Genomic DNA, 20,191 nt, shown 5'->3' with positions numbered 1-20,191 from the left:
GGGTCTGTCTTTTCATGCTCTTCGATGTACTCCCGCATCCTGTCGAATTAAAATTAAAAAGAGAAAAATTAATAACGAAATGTTAAGCCAAGTCGTAAACAGATTACACATTTGGTTAAGTGGAATGCGATAAAAAAAAGAAAGAAAAATCCGTATGGTCAATATTGATTGTGTCGGAATAGGATTACACACACACACATATGCGGGAGTATATACCAAGCGCTGTGTGTGTGTGTGTATATTTATAAGTCGTCTGGCTTTGAGCGGCGTGGCTTATTGCGTGTCGTCGCCGTGTACATGGCGCATGCGCACTAACCGGAGGGTTTGGACAGACGATAACGCTCCCCCCCCCCTCCCTCCTCAAGTTCTTCTCCTGATCGATCGGGAGTTTTACACACAGACTACACGATCAATACTTTGGATACTAAGGCAACTAAACACTTTGGAATTCAGTTTTAATCGAATCTTTAACCGATTGGGAAACGCAGTTAACACACAGAGAGCAGTGAACACTTTTGGTTGTTGCTGGTTACACACACACACACGAAGGTTTGTTTCACGTTTCAAAAGGGGGAAACACCAAAGGATGTTGTTGGGCCTTTGTCTCTGTCAAGGTCCCACATCGATTTTTCAGTGGTGGTGGGGGAATGTGGTAATTGCTACGACCGAAAATAGAAAAGAGAAACGGGAAAATTTGAGTTGTTTAAAACAAAAAAAGTGACTTACGCGGCGATGCTTTTGGAGAGTGGCCATCGTTCCATGGTGGCCTGGAACTTCATGTTCTCAATCTGCTTCTTGAGCATATCCTTATCCATCTGTGCTAGAATGGAGAGATCCAGGTTTGAAGCGAAATGGGAGCCGGAGCGCCCGCTTTATACCAGAGCAAAAAATCGATCGACCGAACAGCAGGAAACGAGAGAGAAGGGGGAGAGAGAGAGGACACGCCCTGGCAAAGTCAGAAGCACGTGACCTCCGTTTCAACCAATCGGGTGAGAGTCGAGAGCCGAGTCTATGTGATGAAACACACAACGAAAAAAATCCTGGGCGGGAGAGAAGAGCAGCTGCTGCCGTGAGTGAGCGCTAGAGCATCGAATGGAGAAGTGCGAGAACTGGCCGGAAACGGAGCCGATCTTTATATACGTCCAGTTTATCTCCGCTTTTTACACGATGCCATACGACTGCCGAATGAGACACCCATTGTCCATCTTATTTCAAGGCTTATATGTGTACATACACGGAGAGAAATTCCGCCAGTAATCCAATTTAGAAAAGGACATGCAAAGATAATGGTTAGCGACAAAAAAGAAATAAAGGTCACGTGACTATCCAAATTCAATTTGCTGGTGGGACGGATGACTATATCGTAATACTACACTTCCTCGGAATAAAATACAGTGCAGACCTATTTATTCCGGATTGCGCACATTTACCCGGACATTGAAAAATCGATTTCTTTGATTAGGAATTCCTCTGATCGTGTCAGAGTCCAAATAAAAAATTTCCTCATTTTCCAGGAATTAAGAAATATAATCAAATGTTTTTAAAAAACGTCCATCTCCATCCCGTTTAATAGAATGAATTACTCAGGTCACGTTCTCATCCACTAGTCGTATTACGTAAATAAATGAATAGCGGGCCCTGCATCTCTCTCCCTCATCTTAATATAGGCGCTTGTGTGTTGTTGACGACGACGCGGCCGCAACCATGGCTACGCACATTTGACTGTGTAGTAGTTGCATTGCATGGCCGTTGACTGTTGGGAAAGAAAGTGGAGCGCGGCGGCGCAGCTAGCGCCGCTGGTGTAGAGTTTTATAGAAGGCCATCAGTCAGTGTTCCAGCTGGCAGCGTTGGCAGTCATATCGTGTGTGGTGGCGGTCTATACTGTAGTACTACTGCACATGACTTGTTTTCGCGTGCCCTTTTGTATTCGTCTCTCCTCTCGTCTTCGTGTTTTCGGGATGGACGGATGTGCCTGGATTCACGACCAGCTCTGACAAACCCGCGGGTTATCTCTTTTCTCGTGCCACTAACAATCGATTGACGTCAGGATATCGTGACAAGCGTTTTCGATTAGTTTTGATTGCTAGTGATTGTTTTCCTGTTCTTATTTTCAAATTAAACGGGCATTAAGCAGAAATGGCGCAACAACAATGCCACAATGACGCAATTGAACGAGTCCGTTCTATCGATAGTTACCACCACCATGTGACTGGTGAAAGTAGTCGGACGGGTAGCCGTCGCAGCAGTTTCAGCTCTTCGAACCGCGGTTCAGTCAGCTGTTTGCAGGAGGCTCTCTCTTCTGTGGTCGACGCTTTACAGCTGTCAGGCAGTAGGGAGAGTCTCGACGACGACGAATTATTCAAACCGGATCATAGTACCGCGACCGAAACCACATCTAATTCAGTTTGCAATTCGTGTAAAGAGGAAAATCACGAAGCCCTTTCCGTCCAACTAGCGAGACAGAGGTTTGTACTACACCAAACGATAGATTGACACATCGAGATGTCAGTCGATGTTTTGTTGTTTCATTGATCCTTGACTGTGATTTATTGGTCGGGATTTTTAAGGAGCTACTTGCACGGGAGCGTGGGACCTTTCCAATCACTTCTGGGCAACTCTGAACTGAAGCGAACTTTGCCGGATGGCAAGCTCAAAGTCTTCATCGGAACATGGAACATGAACGGAAAGGTTTGTCAATATTTTTTAAATGGACAATATATTAACTTAAAAGTCTTTTGTGCGTAGCTCTAGCTATAGCTGTTTGAACGTCAATATTTGACATTTTGTGGGGGACGTGCTCTTGAATATGATTTGGCTCGATTGAGTATTTAAAAAACCGTTTTTGTTTTTGCATAATGCCATCAAGCGCAGTCATCGTAAAACACGGACGAATATGCGCATAGGTCAACATTATTCATTATATTGAGCAGTCAAGTGGGAACAAAGCGCATTCCACTTGAATCTCCTCAAAATGTTTGTCGATGAATTAATTCACCGCGTATGCTGACGGAGCTTTTTTCATTGATTTTTCTATATATTGATTGACTGCACCATATGGCCCGTATTTTAGCGCATCAGAGCTCTATGAATAGTTTATAAAAGAAGCCCATTTTTTCCTGGACCATGTCTAGACACCACCGTCCACGTTGGAGGACCTTTTGCTTCCAACTCCACTTCAAAGTCTGCCCGACGTCGTTGTCATCGGTACGCAAGAAACTAATGGCGAAAGAGACGAATGGGAAGTCGGACTTCAGGAGACACTCGGACCGGGTCACGTTCTCTTCCATTCCGTCGAGCTGGGCACCATCCATCTGGCCGTGTTTCTGCGCAGAGATCTAATTTGGGTTTGCTCAGGTTGGTTACATAATGTCAAAATTCGTATTGATTTTTCTTGTCTAAACTAATGTAACGTTTCTCTTCTTTTAAAAATGATGAAACACCAAGTTCCGGAATCGGATTCGCACAGCACGCGAGCGGGCAGCGCATTCCGGACGAAAGGAGGCGTGGCTGTTGGTTTTAGTATCTTTGGCACATCGCTGCTCTTTGTGAATTGCCACTTACCGGCTCACGCCGAGAAGTTTGCCGAACGTGAGCGTGATCTCAAAAAGATATTATTTTCCTTGGATTTGCCAAAAGAGTTACCAATCCGGAAGAAGCAACGAGGCAAGAGAGAACCTCACGTTTTATTATTGATCCATCAATTTGCTTCCCGTTATATAATAATAACGCTGGATGCTGCATTTCTTTATTTTATTTTTTTTCCCCATCAGACGTGACCAGCAATTATGATTACGTATTTCTCTGCGGAGATTTGAACTTCCGCATCAATAAATCTCGGGAAGAAGTCCTCGACTTCGTCTCGAAAACTTGGGGAGAAATTTCACCGGTCGACTTTCGGCCGGAACTATCAAAGCTCTTAGAGGCCGATCAACTAAAGCTCAGTCTTGCCAACAGTAGGGGAACAATTATTCATCATTTTATGTGCACAAATTTTTATAGCAAAGAAAATGTTTTGTTTTCATTTAGATCGGATACTAAGGACTTTCAGCGAAGCCGAAATCACTTTCGCTCCAACTTACAAATACATTCCTGGAACCGAAAATTTCGACGAAGCCAAGCAACGAGTTCCATCTTAGTAATTTTAATTTTTGATTTGATTGAAATGATTTTAACGTATACCATTTTGCTTCATTATCTATATTTAGTACCGATCGAATCCTCTGGAAAGAGCGCAAAGGCATCAGTGTGCGCTGCGATCATTACGATGTGGCAAAGCAATTGAAATGCTCCGATCACTTCCCCGTTTGGGCTGCCTTTCAAGTGCCTATCAAACCTGGAAGAGAAACGTATACAACCCTTTAAAAAAACTGGATAAACTATACAAGCTCGTTAAATTTCATTTCCCTTTAATTAACAGGATTCCTCTATCAGCCGGAACGTTTAATCGGCCTGTTTACTTGGAGGGGATGAAACGTCGTCTACAAGCCTGGGATCCTAACAAGCTTTCACTAAGCAATTCCGCATCTTGTAGTTTACAGTGAACGGTATATTTCAGAGAAATTCAACTCCCATAGAATTTAATATTTATAAAATGCACTTATATTATTTCGTATTAATTCAACGCCATTTCCAAAGAGGCTTGGTATTTAAAAATCCCCATTTCCTATTTTAAAACCAATTTTCGTAATTTCATCGTAAACATATGATATCAATTAGATATTGGAAGACTGCATGATGGCAAAGACGTATACTAGGCCGCAAAGCACAGAAACTCTCACCCAGTTACTGCCTTGTTATTTGCTGTCATCACAATATTACTAAATGATATTATATAAGTTCACTGGCCACGGGTCAAAATCGAAAGCCATATAAAAATGCCCGAATTCCATTTCTTTTCGACGATTCGACTCATTCCATTCAGAAATGGATTGATGCGGTCCGATATTGCCTGTCTTAATGTGCCCCATTTCATCCATATCGTAGTCTAAGATAAACTGATCAAGTTATCCATGCCACAAAAAAAGCCAAATTTTGAATCCCAGGTCCAATGTTGATTGATTAAGAATGACTTACCTAATGCACAGATAAAATAATTCGCGCACGGTATTGTATCAGTAACAAAGAGTTCAGTCTAAACTTGTGTATACGAAACTTACAACCTTATGAATCGATACTTAATAATTAGCAAAATCGTTCAGTCGCACCGTAGATTGCACTTGTATTGTCTGCGTTTTATGTTTATGTTGAGTCTCATTAAACGCATATTGTTAAGCAAGTGTGGACAGTTCAATTTGCCAAATGTAATTTCTCATCGGCTACATGTCAATTAGAAATTCGAACGGAAATACACACAGAACATGGAAATACACGAATAGCCTGTTACATATGGCTGTTACGTATATCTAGGTCTCTTCAAGTAAATTAGATTCTTTACTGTATTTAACATAGTTAAGTACTTAAGTTTAAATCAAATCAACGGATTTCAAAGGGCATTCCATTAATTGTTTTAGTAAACTGTAAGGATATATACACGTATAACAGCACTGAAAACGGACAGAAAAAGATTCCCGTGATCCGGGAATTAGGTTGGAAGTGCAAAGGATTGCGAACTATTTCTGTCCATGGAACTATTTAATGCGTCATTCATTTTCACACCGAAACGGATGATAGGATTATTCTTGGCCAAAATACATTGGAATTCATTCTCTTTCTACTGACTGTTTTTTTATTTCCTATTTCCAACGTGAATTTCGTTCGCTAGATGGCAGCGTTAGATAACGTTCATAATTCATTTCAATAGTCAAATTGGCAACACCGCTTTCCATTCTCACGGAAGTTCGTCTGCAGCATAAAATTGCAAAAAATCAAAACTCACGTTGTTCGCGTCCGGCGTTCTCGACTTGCCTTCACGTTCGTACTCTCGCTGCTTCATCACAGACTGTTAACTGTGAAGCTGCCAACTCAGCATAGTGTTGCTAAACGTTTTAGTCATTCAATTATTTATCACAGTGAGCATTTGGCAATATAATAACCGTACTCTCACTTTTGTTTTGTTTCTCGATTGCCCAATCGACAATCGTTGTAGTGTTACCAACAGCTGCTCCTTCCCCCTAGATGTTGTTCTAACAAAGCAAACAAGTGAAGGTCCCAGAATTCCTGGATCACATCATTACAAGACATAAGGTGTGCTTTGTTTCATTTGCTTTGGATGTGCAATCTCTTCATGCTGAAAAACGAGTGAGTGCTACAAAAAGATTTGTTTTGTGTCTTCTTCTGGCTTAAGTTACCACCACTAATTCAAATGTGGCAGTAACCAGTCAAAACCATTCAAGTACATTGTGACCACTAAAGTCATTGTGACGTTGAAGTCATCTCTGGTTATGAAGAATCCAGCGAGGCAGATACAACACAGGCAAAAAAAGATTATTAAGTAAGACTTTGACAATTCCTAATAGTGTGTATATTTTATGTAGTAACAACAACATTTGAAGTTTTGGGTCATGACGAATTTGAAAACACCCTTTTGTTAACAGCATAATCCAATCTGAGCTAAGAAATGTTGAGGCAGGTGGACCCCACAATTCAGTTGATGAAGGTCTAATACAATTAAACTACCTAGTAATTGTCATAAAAGACGCCAATAACTCGTTAAAATTAAAGTAATTATAAATCCTATCTAGAATTTGCCAGCGATTCCTTTCAAACGGTCGTCAACGTTCAGAACGAAGAAGAAGAATCTGAACCCAAGGTAGAGCCAGAAAAATCTCCAACTACCTGTATACCAACAGCTAACGGAACTTATCCCATAGGCTCTAATAAGACTGGCGTTATTGTGGTCTTGTTGATTGACTAATAATGGTTCTGGTGGAGTCATATAGAAAGCAGTGGTACCCCCCACCAAATCAAAATCATGGAAGGCCGGCACCAGACGTATGTCAACCATCACAATAACATTCTACTTGATCTCAATAAGAACCAGACGTCGGAAAAGGTTACTTACCACACAGGTTCTCCACTACCAAGCCCGTTTTAATCTCCATTCTCCCTGCCTCTATTATATTAAAGGACTAAAGCATCAGGTAATAGAAAATTGTTTAAAATTTCTTTTTGAATCCATATTAATGAGCATTTTATTCTTCTGATAGATCTGGAAACACAAAGGTGATGAAACACAATTGATGCCCGATGTGGTTCAAGATTTCCACCATGGCCCAGGAATAATTTGCCAGCTTGGATCTACCTTTTGAACCTTTCAAGATGAAGAAGAATGTCTCGTTTTTCCGGACATTTCACTTCTAATCGTTGAGGGAATTCGCTTTGTAAATTCGAACCCTCTGCGCATGGCCCTCTGAGAAGAAATGGCGACCAAAGCAGGAAGGTCGCCATATGTTTTCCCCGATTGCGTATTCGCAAGACAGTGGAAACTCCCAAATTGTCGCACCCCATCAAGATTTCACATTTCAAATAACATGGTGCTTTTAAAAGGTAATTGTATTTATTTTTAAAATTTATTATGCGGCATAGAGTTCCTTTAGAAGTCACCCAACAAGGGGGGTAGATTGCTGACGTTAATACTGTCGAATTCATTAATACATAATAAACATGCAATTTTGCCGAATCGACTGGGTTTGTAGGATTTGCCGAAATGGTTTTTGTCGAACCGGCTGCCATTCATGATATCTAGTAGAGAATTGTCATACTGCTTAACGAATTTATTCTGTTGTCTGGTTTATTCTCCCTTTTCTTCTGTTTATGCCTGATAGTGGCTGGTGTACAAAGAGTATTTGTCTCTTAAGATAAGAATTGAAATTTTAAATTAAATTGAAAATTTTACATTGAAGTTCCAATTGGCTTAGTGTTTATAAAAAATTTTGAAATTCCCACTTGTGGAATTAAGTTTTCAATAACGTTAATTTTGTGGTCGTGGGCGTGGTGACAGAATTTTAGCTTTCCCCATTCAAATTATTTCCTTAACTGCTTCAACGTATTTTCCAGTAATTTTATGTAAAGTTGGGTTAAATATGTTTAATGTGTATAAAATGAAGTACTTTTCCTTTAAAATTAATATTAATGTTAAATGTAGTTATCATAAATAATTAAATGGTTTGTCATGGGGTTAATTAATATGAAAGTGCTAATAATAATTTCCTTTTTATTCTTTCCAGGTTCCTGACTGCATCAAATTGTTATTTTTTAGTTGGAGTGGTGAAGAAGAAAGTGCCCCAACCCTTTTCTGTTGGAACAGTAGCTCTAATGTATCGAGACATCTTGGGTGAAAGTAGGTTCTTATTTTTGGAAATTTTTTGGGAGTAGTTTGTTCTGGAATTCTGGGAAAAGTGGGAATGAAAAGTAGTTTTTTTTTCTGGAATTCATTGTGGTATTGAATTTCAGTGTTTCCCTGTGAGAGTCTGTCAAGTCTTATTAACAGGAATTCTGAGAAAATTTTGACTGTAGAAACCATTATTGGAAAGTGTCAATTTTTAAGTCAAGTGCTCATGTGTATAGTCTACAATATTTTATTTTCCTTTAATTACATTTCACCTTGTTTCGTAGGTTTTTCCAAGGTTGGTTGGTGTCTGAGCTGCAGTCTAAGTTGGTGTCTGATGTGCAGTCTAAGTTCGGAATCTTGGCCAGAATCATAGATTACATGATATGGCCTTGAATGGAGAGATTGCCTTCATTGTCTATCTTGAGCCACGAGAAGTTCAACCGGAGAATTATCCTTATTTGGTAAATGATTTTCGTTTAGACCATTACAGCAAGTGTATTCTGATGTTTCATTATACAAAACTAATTTTGGCAACAGGTAAAGTGGTTTGACGCCAAGAAAGAAAACGATATGGTCAAAGAAAGTTTCATGAGTTTTCTTGCCTGGAATACGGATGGAAATAAATCGAGTAAGTTAATCGAGTAGTTACGAAAAATTTTATTCAAACATGCAAAGAATACAGTAAATGCTTAAACGATTGAAGAGGAAAGTATGCAGACCAAAAACATTTTAAATTAGCCTCTTCATGTTACGATTGTTTAGAAATGTGTTTTAATTTTGGTTGTTTGTGTTGTCGTCTGCTTTAGGATCATCATGGAAGAGACTGTCAGCTTTTTCTCGGAGATGCGAAGCCTTTTCTTCTATCAAAAACCCAGAGTGCTCCAGTAATTGGATCCAAGTCTTTGGAGGTACTCTAGTTAACACTCCATGTTTGACAAGCCATTCCTCTAGAGTTTCATTAATTCCAACCGGATCTTCTTTTTCTTCCGGTTTTGACAAATCAGATGGAGCTTCCTCTTTCGCATGTCTTACAGCTTGTTGTAATGTCTTCAGAGCTTCTGTCAGTGCTGCAGCTTGTTCAGTGGCAAGCGCTTCAGCTTGTAGTCGGGCATTGGCTGCAGAATGTACCACTTCATTTTTCTCATCGGTCAATTTCAATAGCAGTTCCTTTTGATTGTGATGCTCTTGCGTCAAAGTTTTGATATCTTCTTTGCACGAGACTAAAGCGGATTTTTCTTCATCGAAGTTGGATTTTAGCTGATCATATTGCGCTTTCTGGTTCATCAATTCAGTTTTTGCCTGTTCCAAAAGTCGATTCTTGTCTTCCGTTTCCGTTTGAGCAGCTTTAACTGCATCCATCAATGCAGATTTTTCGAGTTCGAGAGTGGATTTTTGATTATTGAAGTGCGCTTTTAAGCTCATCAACTGAGTTTGCGTTTCATCCAAAAGTTTGCTATTTTTTTCTTTTTCCGTTTTAGCGAGGTTAATCTCATCCACTAAAGCTGATTTTTCTTCATCGAAGTTGGATTTTAGCTGATCATATTGCACTTTCTGGTTCATCAATTCAGTTTTTGCCTGTTCCAAAAGTCGATTCTTCTCTTCCGTTTCCGTTTGAGCAGCTTTAACTGCATCCGTCAATGCAGATTTTTCGAGTTCGAGAGTGGATTTTTGATTATTGAAGTGCGCTTTTAAGCTCGTGAACTCGGTTTGCGTTTTATCCAAAAGTTTGCTATTTTTTTCTTTTTCCGTTTCAGCAAGGTTAATCGCATCCACTAAAGCTGATTTTTCTTCATCGAAGTTGGATTTTAGCTGATCATATTGCGCTTTCTGGTTCATCAATTCGGTGTTTGCCTGTTCCAAAAGTCGATTCTTCTCTTCCGTTTCCGTTTGAGCAGCTTTAACTGCATCCGTCAATGCAGATTTTTCGAGTTCGATAGTGGATTTTTGATTATCGAAGTGCGCTTTTAAGCTCGTCAACTCGGTTTGCGTTGCATCCAAAAGTTTGCTTTTAACTTCTTTTTCCGTTTTAGCGAGGTTAATCTCATCCACTAAAGCTGATTTTTCTTCATCGAAGTTGGATTTGAGCTGATCATATTGCGCTTTCTGGTTCATCAATTCGGTGTTTGCCTGTTCCAAAAGTCGATTCTTGTCTTCCGTTTCCGTTTGAGCAGCTTTAACTGCATCCGTCAATGCAGATTTTTCGAGTTCGATAGTGGATTTTTGATTATTGAAGTGCGCTTTTAAGCTCATCAACTGAGTTTGCGTTTCATCCAAAAGTTTGCTATTTTTTTCTTTTTCCGTTTTAGCGAGGTTAATCTCATCCACTAAAGCTGATTTTTCTTCATCGAAGTTGGATTTTAGCTGATCATATTGCACTTTCTGGTTCATCAATTCAGTTTTTGCCTGTTCCAAAAGTCGATTCTTGTCTTCTAAGCTCATCAACTGAGTTTGCGTTGCATCCAAAAGTTTGCTATTTTTTTCTTTTTCCGTTTTAGCGAGGTTAATCTCATCCACTAAAGCTGATTTTTCTTCATCGAAGTTGGATTTTAACTGATCATATTGCGCTTTCTGGTTCATCAATTCGGTGTTTGCCTGTTCCCAAAGTCGATTCTTGTCTTCCGTTTCCGTTTGAGCAGCTTTAACTGCATCCGTCAAAGCAGATTTTTCGAGTTCGATACTGGATTTTTGATTGTTCAAGTGCGCTTTCAAGCTCGTCAACTCGGTTTGCGTTGCATCCAAAAGTTTGCTCTTAACTTCTTTTTCCGTTTTAGCGAGGTTAGTCGCATCCACTAAAGCGGATTTGTTTTTGTCGAGGATAGAGTTTTGTAGATCTGTGTTCGCTTTTAGTTCCGTCAGTTTTGTGTTAGCTTGCTGTAAAACTAAAAGTCGAATATTTTCCTCGTTTTCTGTTTTAGCGTTTTCGATTTTGGTTTCTTTTGGTGTGACATGTTTGGTAGTTTTGTCAGTTAAAAACACACTTTGAAATAAATCGATAATCAACGCCCATCCGTAAAGTAAAAATATGCCAACAGTGAACACAGCGAGTGAAGTGTAATGCGCTGCCCAGCGCTGACCAAGAGTGCATACTGTTTAATATGTATCGTCTGTAACCCCGCCCCCTTCTCGCTCTCCCCCTTTTGACAGCCACGATCATGTTGTCCCCTTTTGACAGCCACGATCATGTTGTCCCCGCGTAAATGACTTCTTCCAATACAGGATCGTTTTGTCCCGCGATTGGAACTACGTTAATTATCGATACCCGCAACCCTTCCCAAATTGCCGCGCGGGAGTCTGTATATAAACTCCCGTCGCACCCTTCATAAGTAGACTAGTCATCTCACTCGTCCTCAACAGTTGTAAGTTAAACTCTCTCTCTCTCTCTCTCTCTCTCTCAGTTTGTATTCTGTGCTATGTAGCAAATAAACTAGTTCGGCCTAAATGTTTGAACCGCTCTTCGAAGTAAGCGCGCCTTTTCAAGTCCCCAAAAAAGCGCCTTACAGAAGTAAACATTTTGTTGCTGAAGTTTGGGTTTTAGTTGATTTGTTCAACAGTACCTTATGTGGTGTTTTCGTGGGTTCTTTATAGATTCTGCTCTGTCATCTTTGATTAGCATGTATGCAGTTTACCGCGTTTTTGCGTATATTTATATTTACAGATTTCCAATTTCGAAATTATTTGCATATTTCAATTCAGAAAAATTTTTCACTCATTATTCAAACAAGAAATTCACGAAATTACTTAATTTTTGTTGTATATTTCCGATTTCTGCGAATTTAATGTTCATTTGCTTCCGGTGTAATTCTAGCACAAAAAATAGTTGTGAATTTTGACACTAGATGGCTGTCAAATTTCCAGTCTTCTGTCATGAAACTCCTTGCATGAAGTACAGACAAGTACAGACAAGTACAGACAGACACAGACAGACACAGACACACATTGTGAATCTGAATCATTTGTTTGTTAATTTACTTGTTACATAGTTAATATCGTATTTTTACTTGGCATTTCCCATCCTCTTATGTAGCATGAAACTGCTTTACATTTTGCTTAAATGACTCTTGCTATCTGAATACCTGCTGCACGTTTCGTCAGAAACACTTCACAGAATTACTTATGTGAATATGTTGATCTAGTCATTAATAAGAGGTACAAGAGAAATTTATTCGGGTCAACTGATACCACGAACTAAATCATTAATGGGTTTCAGGGGGAAAAAATACCCATGAGAATATGGGGTCACACCGTCACAGAAATAGATGTCAACTGGTGGAAATAAATAAGAAGGTGATATGGTATTTATCTTTTCTTTTTAAAAAATACGGTCTGATTTAAAAGATTTGGTGAGAAACATCCAATCTGTCAATCGCGGTCGCTAACCAATTGGAAGAAAACAGCATCAATAATGGTAAGAAGGTGTGCTGTGAAGTGGCGTGATAATTTTAATCATGGACATTCAGGTTTCATTTCGTGATTTGTCAGGTCGAACTCGGAGCTACGCATTTGCTTTATTCGAGATTTTAACACAAATTGCATTTTATTCATAAAAAATTTATCATTAAGCTAATATGTTACAGCATTACCCGTACTATGACTCGTACCGGTTTGTATTGCTTTGTATAATCTTTAGTTGAACGCTAAATATATTAGAGGCTCGCTAAGAGAATTTGACTAGATCTTAACAAGATTAGTGAATGTGATTTTTTAAAGAAATTGCGCCTGTTGCACATCGATTTTATTGGCCTTGATTTAAAGGTAGCTTGGCTAAACTTTCAACGGTTAAACTCTATTTAATAAATAGATAATATAACATTTAGCTAATGATCTATTGATCTTGCATTCTTGACTAAATATTTTCAGGCAACTTTTGAAGTTTTCGTGGGCACTGATTAGCAGAGTGCTTGTGACCAGATAAAATGGCCCAATCCATATTGCAAATTTGAAAGCTGTCTTCCACTTCCAACACCATCCAAAACCAAGGAATTTCTATTTGCAAGGTAATTATTTCAACCAATGTTTCTTTTTATTACTGTGGTAATAATTCAAGATGTAGTCTAATTAGGTAGAAAACCTTTCTGAAAATTTTAGGAGCCATTGTTAATTTCAATTGGTAATAAGTGAGTTTTAAGCCATAATCATTCGGTATTAATTTTTATATTTGTTGTTGTAGACCCATTCCAATCCCCAGCAACGTAAACATGCGGAAGGAAAGGCACGTAAAACTTGTCATGCAGCGGTGTAGAGGTTGGGTGAGAACGAGATGTGTTACATAACCATTTGGTATTCATTTTGATATTGGTTGTTGCAGACCCATCCCAGCAACGTCAACCTGCAAAAGGAAAGGGCAGTCCGCCTGTCCTTCACATTCGAAGGTCACGGAGATCATTACGTAAAACGTGTCATGCAGTGGTGTAGAGGTTGGGTGAGGACGAAACGTGTTTCATCATTTTCAAGCAGGTACAATAGCCGCAAGGGTTAAGAGGTGAGGGTGATAAAAAAATCGTATAAAAGGAGAGAGAAAAGGCCAAGGAAAATCAGTCGAGGGAGCATCTCCGACACGGCAACAACTGCTGCGCACTGTCTGTCAACATCTGCCATCTTCACCGTATTGCCAGTTCGCATCCATGGGTAAATATTCTGTCTTTTACATAGAGATTGGTATCAATCCTACTTTGCCTTTATGTATGCCTGTTATCATGTAATATTTATGTTTAAATTTATTAATTGTCTAGTAAACTATGGCGTCGTGCTGCTGTTGTGTGTTGTATCGTTGATGGCTGGGTCGACCACTGGTGTACCGATGTCTTCTTGGTATGGCGGATACCAAACCGCAACGCAGCCGCCTTACTACCCAAAAGCAACTTACGAAACGACCAGTTACTGCACCGAGGTCTCCAAGTACTACACCACTAAAGCACCGGAGTTTTATACCACAACTTATGCTGCCCCGAGCCACTACCCTGACGCCCTGAAGTATTACTGCCCTGAGTTACTACACCACCAAGGTGACGGAGCATGACTATGCATGCTGCCTCATCCTACTACACCGAGGCTCCTAAGTATTACTCTGTTCTCAGCTACTTATTGCACCGATTTTCCTAAATACTACTCTGTTCCCAGCTGCTACACCGAGGCTCCCGCTGATTATTCCACCAAGACGATTGAGTACTACACCGAAGCAGCAAAGTATTTCTCTGCCCCGATCTACACAACCACAACTGAGGCGGCCAAGTATTACGCAGTCCCGACTTGCAACACAAAAGCTGCTCTTTCGTGCTACGTTGAACAGCAATACTACACTGATGCTCCAGCTTACTACACCACCGACCTACGCTACACCTAGCTACAACACCGCAACTCCCAAGTACTACACCGAAGAAGCCGCCTATTACACAACTACGTGCGCTGCCTAGTTTGCTGCATCGACGAATTTAAGTATTACCCTGCTCCAAACTACTACCAAATTGAGGTTCATATTTATTGCAATTTTCACGACTTATGTCACCACTGCTTACGCTGCTCCGACCTGTACACCGAAGTTCTGAAGATTTTCTATGGATATGTTGAAAGATTGCTGAAATACAAGTTTGATTGCTAAATCACAAGTGCATGTTTCTATTTCCTCCTTCAGTACCTTTCCTCCTGCTGATAATTGTATGATGTGAGAAAATATTTCTGAGTGCTATGTAAACTTACAAATAATTGATCTTGCAAAGTACATAAATAAAAATTCAAACTCATGTTTTAAATTTCAATAATTTTTAAACTCTTTCCTTTTTATAAATTGTTTTCTATCATTAAAATTCAAAATGCAACAAACAATATTTCTCTAAAAATTCAATTAAAAGTCCACACACCTATTATTTCTGCTAAGTCCAGGCTTTTGTTTTTGAAAAAAAAAATTTCGGCTTTCACTAGCTGGCACGAAATGAATAAAATGAGCTTGAACACCAGATTACTCCAGCAGCTTTCCCTATGACACAAATACACAGTTTTTTTGTTAGCTTTGCAGACTTTGTAACTCTTTCAACATAAAAATCTATTTTAACCTGGGCAGAATCCAGTGGTGAGTGAGGTGTGGGTGCGCAGGTGTGTCGCAGCGGAAGTACATGTATAGTCGCATCAGAGCCCTCCTCATCCTCCTAATTATCCCAGTGTGCCCACCGGTGAGCGTTGGTTAATGCTGTCAGTTTCCGAACAACTATAACGGTGGTGAGAATCTCGCCCTGAAAGGCGAGAATATTGAGACATAAATTTCAAACGATATAAAGCAACAGCAAGCAATACCTCAAATCTATCAATGTTAATTTGTCCTAAATTAGAACTAAGTGGTGGTCACCACAATCTCTTGAGTGGCAGCATTATTTTGATCTTATCTGCAAAAGAGAAGAGAAAGCAGCAAAGAATTGGATCTGGGGAAGGCATCAATATCTTGAAGATTTACAACAATTTGAAAGGGTAGTGAACCCGAAATATTATCATAAACATTAAATGACAGTAGAAACTATTTTGCTTTGGATGACACAGCTTGCATTATTGGATTGGATACCTTTGTTTTCTATTTCACAACTCACAAGCACCTAGGTCGCACAAAAACTTTAGCTGAAATTTAAGTTGAAACATTAAGTCAGAAAGCAACAAGAACCATTAGCTATATGTTTTGTTATCTATTAATTAAAAACGGTCCAATAACTTACCTAAAAATCCTAATCTTAATTTGTTTAGATTTTAGTAAGTAACTTTTGATGTGTTTTATTTGGTGTAACTTAGGACCAGAGGAAGCCAGACAAGCTGTTGCATTCCAATGCTGCTCTCCAATTATAAATGGCCATCAAAACCTACAGAAAAAAAGAAAGATTTATTGCAATTAAGGTAAAGTGCAGAATTACATAAAGTACAGGGTGAATATGATTACAGATTAAAGGTTGATACAGGTGAAATTTTTCATCTTCACCATCATTTGTGATTGACTTAATGTTTGCTGTTGTGTTGTAGTACGTAGCCTAGTAGTGTCCACAATGAATAGAAACACATTCTGAATAACTGGCAGCCTGGAAGGTTTACCTTACCAACTGGGTGTTTTCCCTTTCAGCAATCCACTGTCCAGCACTGTTGCCCATGCTGAAACGTCTGGAATCACTTGCAGACAACATGAACATATTAAGTGCCTTCTCCTCAGTGTAGACTGTAGAAGTTGAAGTGGCGTTCAATATCACCTTGGGGATTTCGTCTTTTGTGATGTGTGATGCTACGTAGTGACTTTTTGATGAAATTTTGCATGGAGAATATTACGTGAGTAGCCTATCAAAGTTATTTGTTACCTTTGTTTGCCAGTTCTTTGGCGAATGTCAACGAGCTAGATCGGACATTGTTTTCATGTTACTGTTGAACGTTTCTTCTTTCTGACGCTAGACAGCATAGCTTTTGATAATTTTCCATTCAGTTTAAATACGCTTACTTTGCACATCTCTGAAGAACTTTCTCATTGCTACTTCAAAAAATTTTGGGTGATTACTGTCAGTTTCTGTTTCAGCAACAAAGCTCACTTGTTAGATTTTTATTAATGTGTTTTTTTTTCTACTTCTGGTTTTCTCATTTCAGTTAGTAGTTCAGTAAATATTCATTCGACGCAAAAAATAACCAAATATTCGTGATCCTCGTCAAATTTGTGGTAAAGTTCATGTTTTTTTTTGTACGTTTTCGTACTTCCGGCTTTGAGAATTTTCCTGAACTATAGTTCAGGAAAATTCTCGATTTTGACTAAATTCTGGATTTCGTTTAAAATACATCTAATCGACCCCAAATTTCACGTTGATCACGAATATTTGGTTTATTTGGTCGGCAGCTCAATGGTTGAGGCGCTATCGCTTACTTCCGGTATACTTCCGGAAAATTTGCATAAAACTAGCAAGTGAGCTTTTTTCTCTGTACAATTCTAAAGACTTCATGCCAACTTATGCAAACAGAAATGGTCTTTTTGATTATTTTTGTGACTTTTTTTACTATCTAAGGTCGGTCCTTTAGATAGTGAGTTTTGGACGTGTCAAATAGATGGCGTGAAAGAATTTTGTATTGATATTGCTTATGGTGACGGCTCGTTGTCAACACTCAACAGTTCAGCTACAGCTATTTTCTTCGACAATTACAAAGGAATTCTTATGTAAATTGGATAGATTTCGTGTGCAATTTGTTGGAAATGTGTTCTTTTCCGTTTATGTGTTTAATAACTTAAATATTTCTCATTAATTTCCAGGAAAAAATGTGTAAGGGACATGCAGCTTAGTGTCAACTATTGTGTTATAAATCCTAGTATTCTACTGAATATTTCATCCAAATGACAGAGGTAACAACCAACACTAGCTTTAGTACAGTATTGCTGAGACATATATTGTTCTCATCTTTTATTAAGATTCATCATAATTATCAGCTGATTTTATTGCACTTGCAAGATCACCTAGAATGGACCAATCTCTCATTCCATCTTCTAGAGAACCTTGAATAACTGATTGGTGGTTTTGTGTGTAAGTTTATTTTTCATGTCACTGAACTTTCTTTGTTGCAGTCTAGTTAATTTAAAATGTTGTTGGCCAACATAGGGCTCTTTGTCCCTGGAAAAAACTCTACCAACATGACTACTACAAAAAAAAAAATATATCAATTAAATATAATTCAATTCCATTGCATGCAAGTCTGTACAAGCACCTTTTTGACACATCTCTCCTGGAGAATCACTGCACACCAAACAGCCATAACAAAACTGTTCAAACATCAAGCTGACCATGGAAACCTAAATTTTCAAAGTAGAACAAAAAATGAAGGTTTCTTACAATTGTAATATAAATGGTTCAAATACTCGACAGTAAAGGCTTCTAAACTCGAGATTTCCATTATTTAACTAGAGAAATATAAAGATGGCCTAAGATCACATCATGGCAATTTCATTTAAGCTAATCAAGAATGGAATGAATTTCAATTTCTGTTTTACCAAAAAAAGGGACAAATCTCGACCATCGGATTAAGATCTATTCATAAAAGCCGTCTTACTCATAAGCAGGATGTAGTTGCCATGTCATTTGAATCAAAAACTTAATGTTTAAAGTCATTTAAACCAAACACAAGCATAGGTAGCACACACAAGTGGAAAAAATTAGAGCAAAATGCTAACACTTGATTACTTACATTATTGCTATTTCTGATTTCCTATTTCCATTACAATGTTGTTCAAGTCTTCAGATTTCAAAGTTAATCAACATTATTGCTTTTACTATTCTGAAGTACTTCTGTGATGAAACGTGCAACATGAACCAAGAGACGACATTTTGGGGGAAGTGTACAGCAGACCTCATGACTGTAGAAATTAAACAATTAGATTAAAGAAGAATAACCATTAAAGAATGATTAGAAATTTAACCATTAGATTAAGAACTATTAGAAATTATAACCATGCGGGTACAAGTTAATAGCCATGCGATCCCCATATACACAGATATTTAAATTTATTAACCTTAAGAAAAAAAGGCAGTAGACCTAATTACCATTTTCAGACTTAAAATGTGAAGAGAGAAGGTTACCTTTAATGGCCAAGGTAAACCTTTTCGGACAGCGTCTCCATAGAGATGATGATGTGAGGGATTCTCAGCAGTTGATCATCCATCTCAGGGCATCTCGACTGAATGACTGCAAAACCACTGCACACCAAACACTATTAACAGTTCAAACTGAACAAGAAACCCTACAAAACAAAAAGAAAATTGATAAAACAATGATAATTTCAAATATTAAAAGAAAAACAAAGGAATGTTCTACTTGATAAAAAAATTTTCATCTCTTCACAAGCTGACTTTTGTATCACAACAGAACATATTTGTCATATCTATATTAAGAGTTAAATGTACAACCCAAGTTAATTCTTAACAAAAAGCAAGAAATGTAGCACACATATGTAGACTTGAATTTAAGCAAAATTCTAACCCTGTCTGTTGTGATTCATTACATAACAAAAAGCTTTTCACAAAGCTGTCTTAAATGGAAGCCTGAAATAACATGTCACTTGTCTTCAAAATCAAGAACAAAATTCTAATAATGCTACTTGATTGCCTTCTCAATTTAGCTTGGTAGTAATTAATTACCTTTTCAAATTTCCTCTTTTCATCTCGATTTTCTTGCAAAATAGTGGAGACCCTCTTCTGCTCTTCATGACAAGTCAGCAATCACGTGCACGTAATGCAATGAAGAAGCTCAGACTTCACCCAGGCTGTTAATAGAAAAATAAAAACTCAGTTAAGAAACAAAGTCCTTAAACATGTAACCGGTTAATTAACGGCACACACAGAATTTAAATTCAACAACCTTCAAGAATAAGACAGGAATTACCATTGACGATAAAAATCAGACAAAAAATTGTCCCGCCATGAGCCAATCGCTGAGATAACTTTCTCGGACAACGTCTCGATGGAATAGAGATGTCACATTCACATGGAATACGTCTGCTGATCTCGACAATTTGATGACCTACCCCCTACTTGGCTACTTCCCTCTCAAATTACCAACGCACTAGGGCTGAATAGTTAAATCCCTAAACAGAGTAACAGACTGAAATATTTAGCCACCTAGTGACAGCTCATAGCATCCACGGACGAGTAGGATGAAAAATAAAATAATATTCGTCATCTCCGTGAAATAGATTTAGTAGATAAAATAGATAAAAAAGGAATTATTGAAAAATTAAAAAGTGAGCTTTGTTGGTGGAAAAGTTATCATCAGTCATAACCAAAAAGTTACCACACAACAACTGCCGATACATTTTTACAAGGATGTGCCAGGAAGCTGAAACTGACTAATTTGACAGCTGAAAAATGATCAAAGGAGAATTAGTTTAAATTAACAGAATTATATTACAGCATTGCAGTATTGGTAAAACATATA

At 38.4% G+C, this 20,191-nt stretch overlaps 3 protein-coding genes and 5 long non-coding RNA genes across 12 annotated transcripts; 4 read left to right on the top strand and 4 right to left on the bottom strand.

Annotated features, from left to right (window-relative positions):
* The first annotated feature begins 1,757 nt into the window (after positions 1–1,757).
* Positions 1,758–5,368, top strand: LOC124343659 (inositol polyphosphate 5-phosphatase E-like). Its single transcript, XM_046797074.1, has 8 exons — positions 1,758–2,465; positions 2,568–2,688; positions 3,132–3,354; positions 3,445–3,663; positions 3,771–3,953; positions 4,027–4,135; positions 4,206–4,346; positions 4,418–5,368. The coding sequence occupies exons 1-8, from the start codon at positions 2,137–2,139 to the stop codon at positions 4,539–4,541; spliced, it is 1,449 nt and encodes a 482-aa protein (XP_046653030.1). The 5' UTR covers positions 1,758–2,136; the 3' UTR covers positions 4,542–5,368.
* A 3,317-nt stretch (positions 5,369–8,685) lies between these two features.
* LOC124343866 lies at positions 8,686–9,449 on the top strand. The gene is made up of 4 exons (XR_006919378.1): positions 8,686–8,730; positions 8,807–8,897; positions 9,076–9,177; positions 9,274–9,449. It is a non-coding gene; the product is annotated as an uncharacterized LOC124343866 (long non-coding RNA).
* Positions 9,450–9,489: 40 nt separating this feature from the next.
* On the bottom strand, positions 9,490–11,423 carry LOC124344457 (myosin-9-like). Its single transcript, XM_046798008.1, has 4 exons — positions 11,412–11,423; positions 10,053–11,338; positions 9,569–10,010; positions 9,490–9,504 (listed from the first exon to the last, which is right to left on the bottom strand). Exons 1-4 carry the CDS (start codon positions 11,421–11,423, stop codon positions 9,490–9,492), a joined length of 1,755 nt encoding a protein of 584 aa, XP_046653964.1.
* Positions 11,424–13,342: 1,919 nt separating this feature from the next.
* On the top strand, positions 13,343–14,221 carry LOC124343801. Its single transcript, XM_046797285.1, has 5 exons — positions 13,343–13,376; positions 13,437–13,515; positions 13,575–13,723; positions 13,778–13,894; positions 13,999–14,221. The coding sequence occupies exons 2-5, from the start codon at positions 13,465–13,467 to the stop codon at positions 14,177–14,179; spliced, it is 498 nt and encodes a 165-aa protein (XP_046653241.1). The 5' UTR covers positions 13,343–13,376; positions 13,437–13,464; the 3' UTR covers positions 14,180–14,221.
* Positions 14,222–15,159: 938 nt separating this feature from the next.
* On the bottom strand, positions 15,160–15,891 carry LOC124343868. The gene is made up of 3 exons (XR_006919381.1): positions 15,554–15,891; positions 15,316–15,492; positions 15,160–15,239 (listed from the first exon to the last, which is right to left on the bottom strand). It is a non-coding gene; the product is annotated as an uncharacterized LOC124343868 (long non-coding RNA).
* Positions 15,892–15,998: 107 nt separating this feature from the next.
* On the bottom strand, positions 15,999–16,764 carry LOC124343856. 3 transcript variants are annotated; one of them, XR_006919362.1, is made up of 3 exons: positions 16,588–16,764; positions 16,331–16,525; positions 15,999–16,104 (listed from the first exon to the last, which is right to left on the bottom strand). It is a non-coding gene; the product is annotated as an uncharacterized LOC124343856 (long non-coding RNA). The 3 variants fall into 3 exon arrangements; XR_006919361.1 differs by having other exon boundaries at positions 16,331–16,514; XR_006919360.1 differs by lacking the exon at positions 16,588–16,764 and having other exon boundaries at positions 16,331–16,581.
* A 406-nt stretch (positions 16,765–17,170) lies between these two features.
* On the top strand, positions 17,171–17,788 carry LOC124343878. Its single transcript, XR_006919394.1, has 3 exons — positions 17,171–17,426; positions 17,520–17,609; positions 17,676–17,788. It is a non-coding gene; the product is annotated as an uncharacterized LOC124343878 (long non-coding RNA).
* LOC124343834 lies at positions 17,763–19,791 on the bottom strand. Of its 3 annotated transcripts, XR_006919310.1 has the most exons (7): positions 19,640–19,791; positions 19,396–19,520; positions 18,838–18,998; positions 18,446–18,614; positions 18,120–18,161; positions 17,969–18,053; positions 17,763–17,901 (listed from the first exon to the last, which is right to left on the bottom strand). It is a non-coding gene; the product is annotated as an uncharacterized LOC124343834 (long non-coding RNA). The 3 variants fall into 3 exon arrangements; XR_006919308.1 differs by lacking the exon at positions 18,120–18,161 and having other exon boundaries at positions 17,765–17,901; XR_006919309.1 differs by lacking the exons at positions 18,120–18,161; positions 18,446–18,614 and having other exon boundaries at positions 17,765–17,901.
* Between the last annotated feature and the right edge of the window lie 400 nt (positions 19,792–20,191).

This window comes from Daphnia pulicaria, chromosome 6 (genome assembly GCF_021234035.1).
Source record: "Daphnia pulicaria isolate SC F1-1A chromosome 6, SC_F0-13Bv2, whole genome shotgun sequence".
Lineage (NCBI taxonomy): Eukaryota > Metazoa > Arthropoda > Branchiopoda > Diplostraca > Daphniidae > Daphnia > Daphnia pulicaria.
This window is presented reverse-complemented; position numbering and strand designations above follow the sequence as displayed.

Coding starts and splice junctions, on each gene's coding strand:
- LOC124343659 (XM_046797074.1), top strand. CDS start 2,137: ATGGCGCAACAACAATGCCACAATGACGCAATTGAACGAGTCCGTTCT. Junction 3,355..3,444: donor TCTAATTTGGGTTTGCTCAG/GTTGGTTACATA, acceptor TGAAACACCAAG/TTCCGGAATCGGATTCGCAC. Junction 3,954..4,026: donor AAAGCTCAGTCTTGCCAACA/GTAGGGGAACAA, acceptor GTTTTCATTTAG/ATCGGATACTAAGGACTTTC.
- LOC124344457 (XM_046798008.1), bottom strand. Junction 10,011..10,052: donor TCCAACTTCGATGAAGAAAA/ATCAGCTTTAGT, acceptor TGAAACGGAAAA/AGAAAAAAATAGCAAACTTT.
- LOC124343801 (XM_046797285.1), top strand. CDS start 13,465: ATGCGGAAGGAAAGGCACGTAAAACTTGTCATGCAGCGGTGTAGAGGT. Junction 13,516..13,574: donor TGCAGCGGTGTAGAGGTTGG/GTGAGAACGAGA, acceptor TGGTTGTTGCAG/ACCCATCCCAGCAACGTCAA. Junction 13,724..13,777: donor GTTTCATCATTTTCAAGCAG/GTACAATAGCCG, acceptor ATCGTATAAAAG/GAGAGAGAAAAGGCCAAGGA.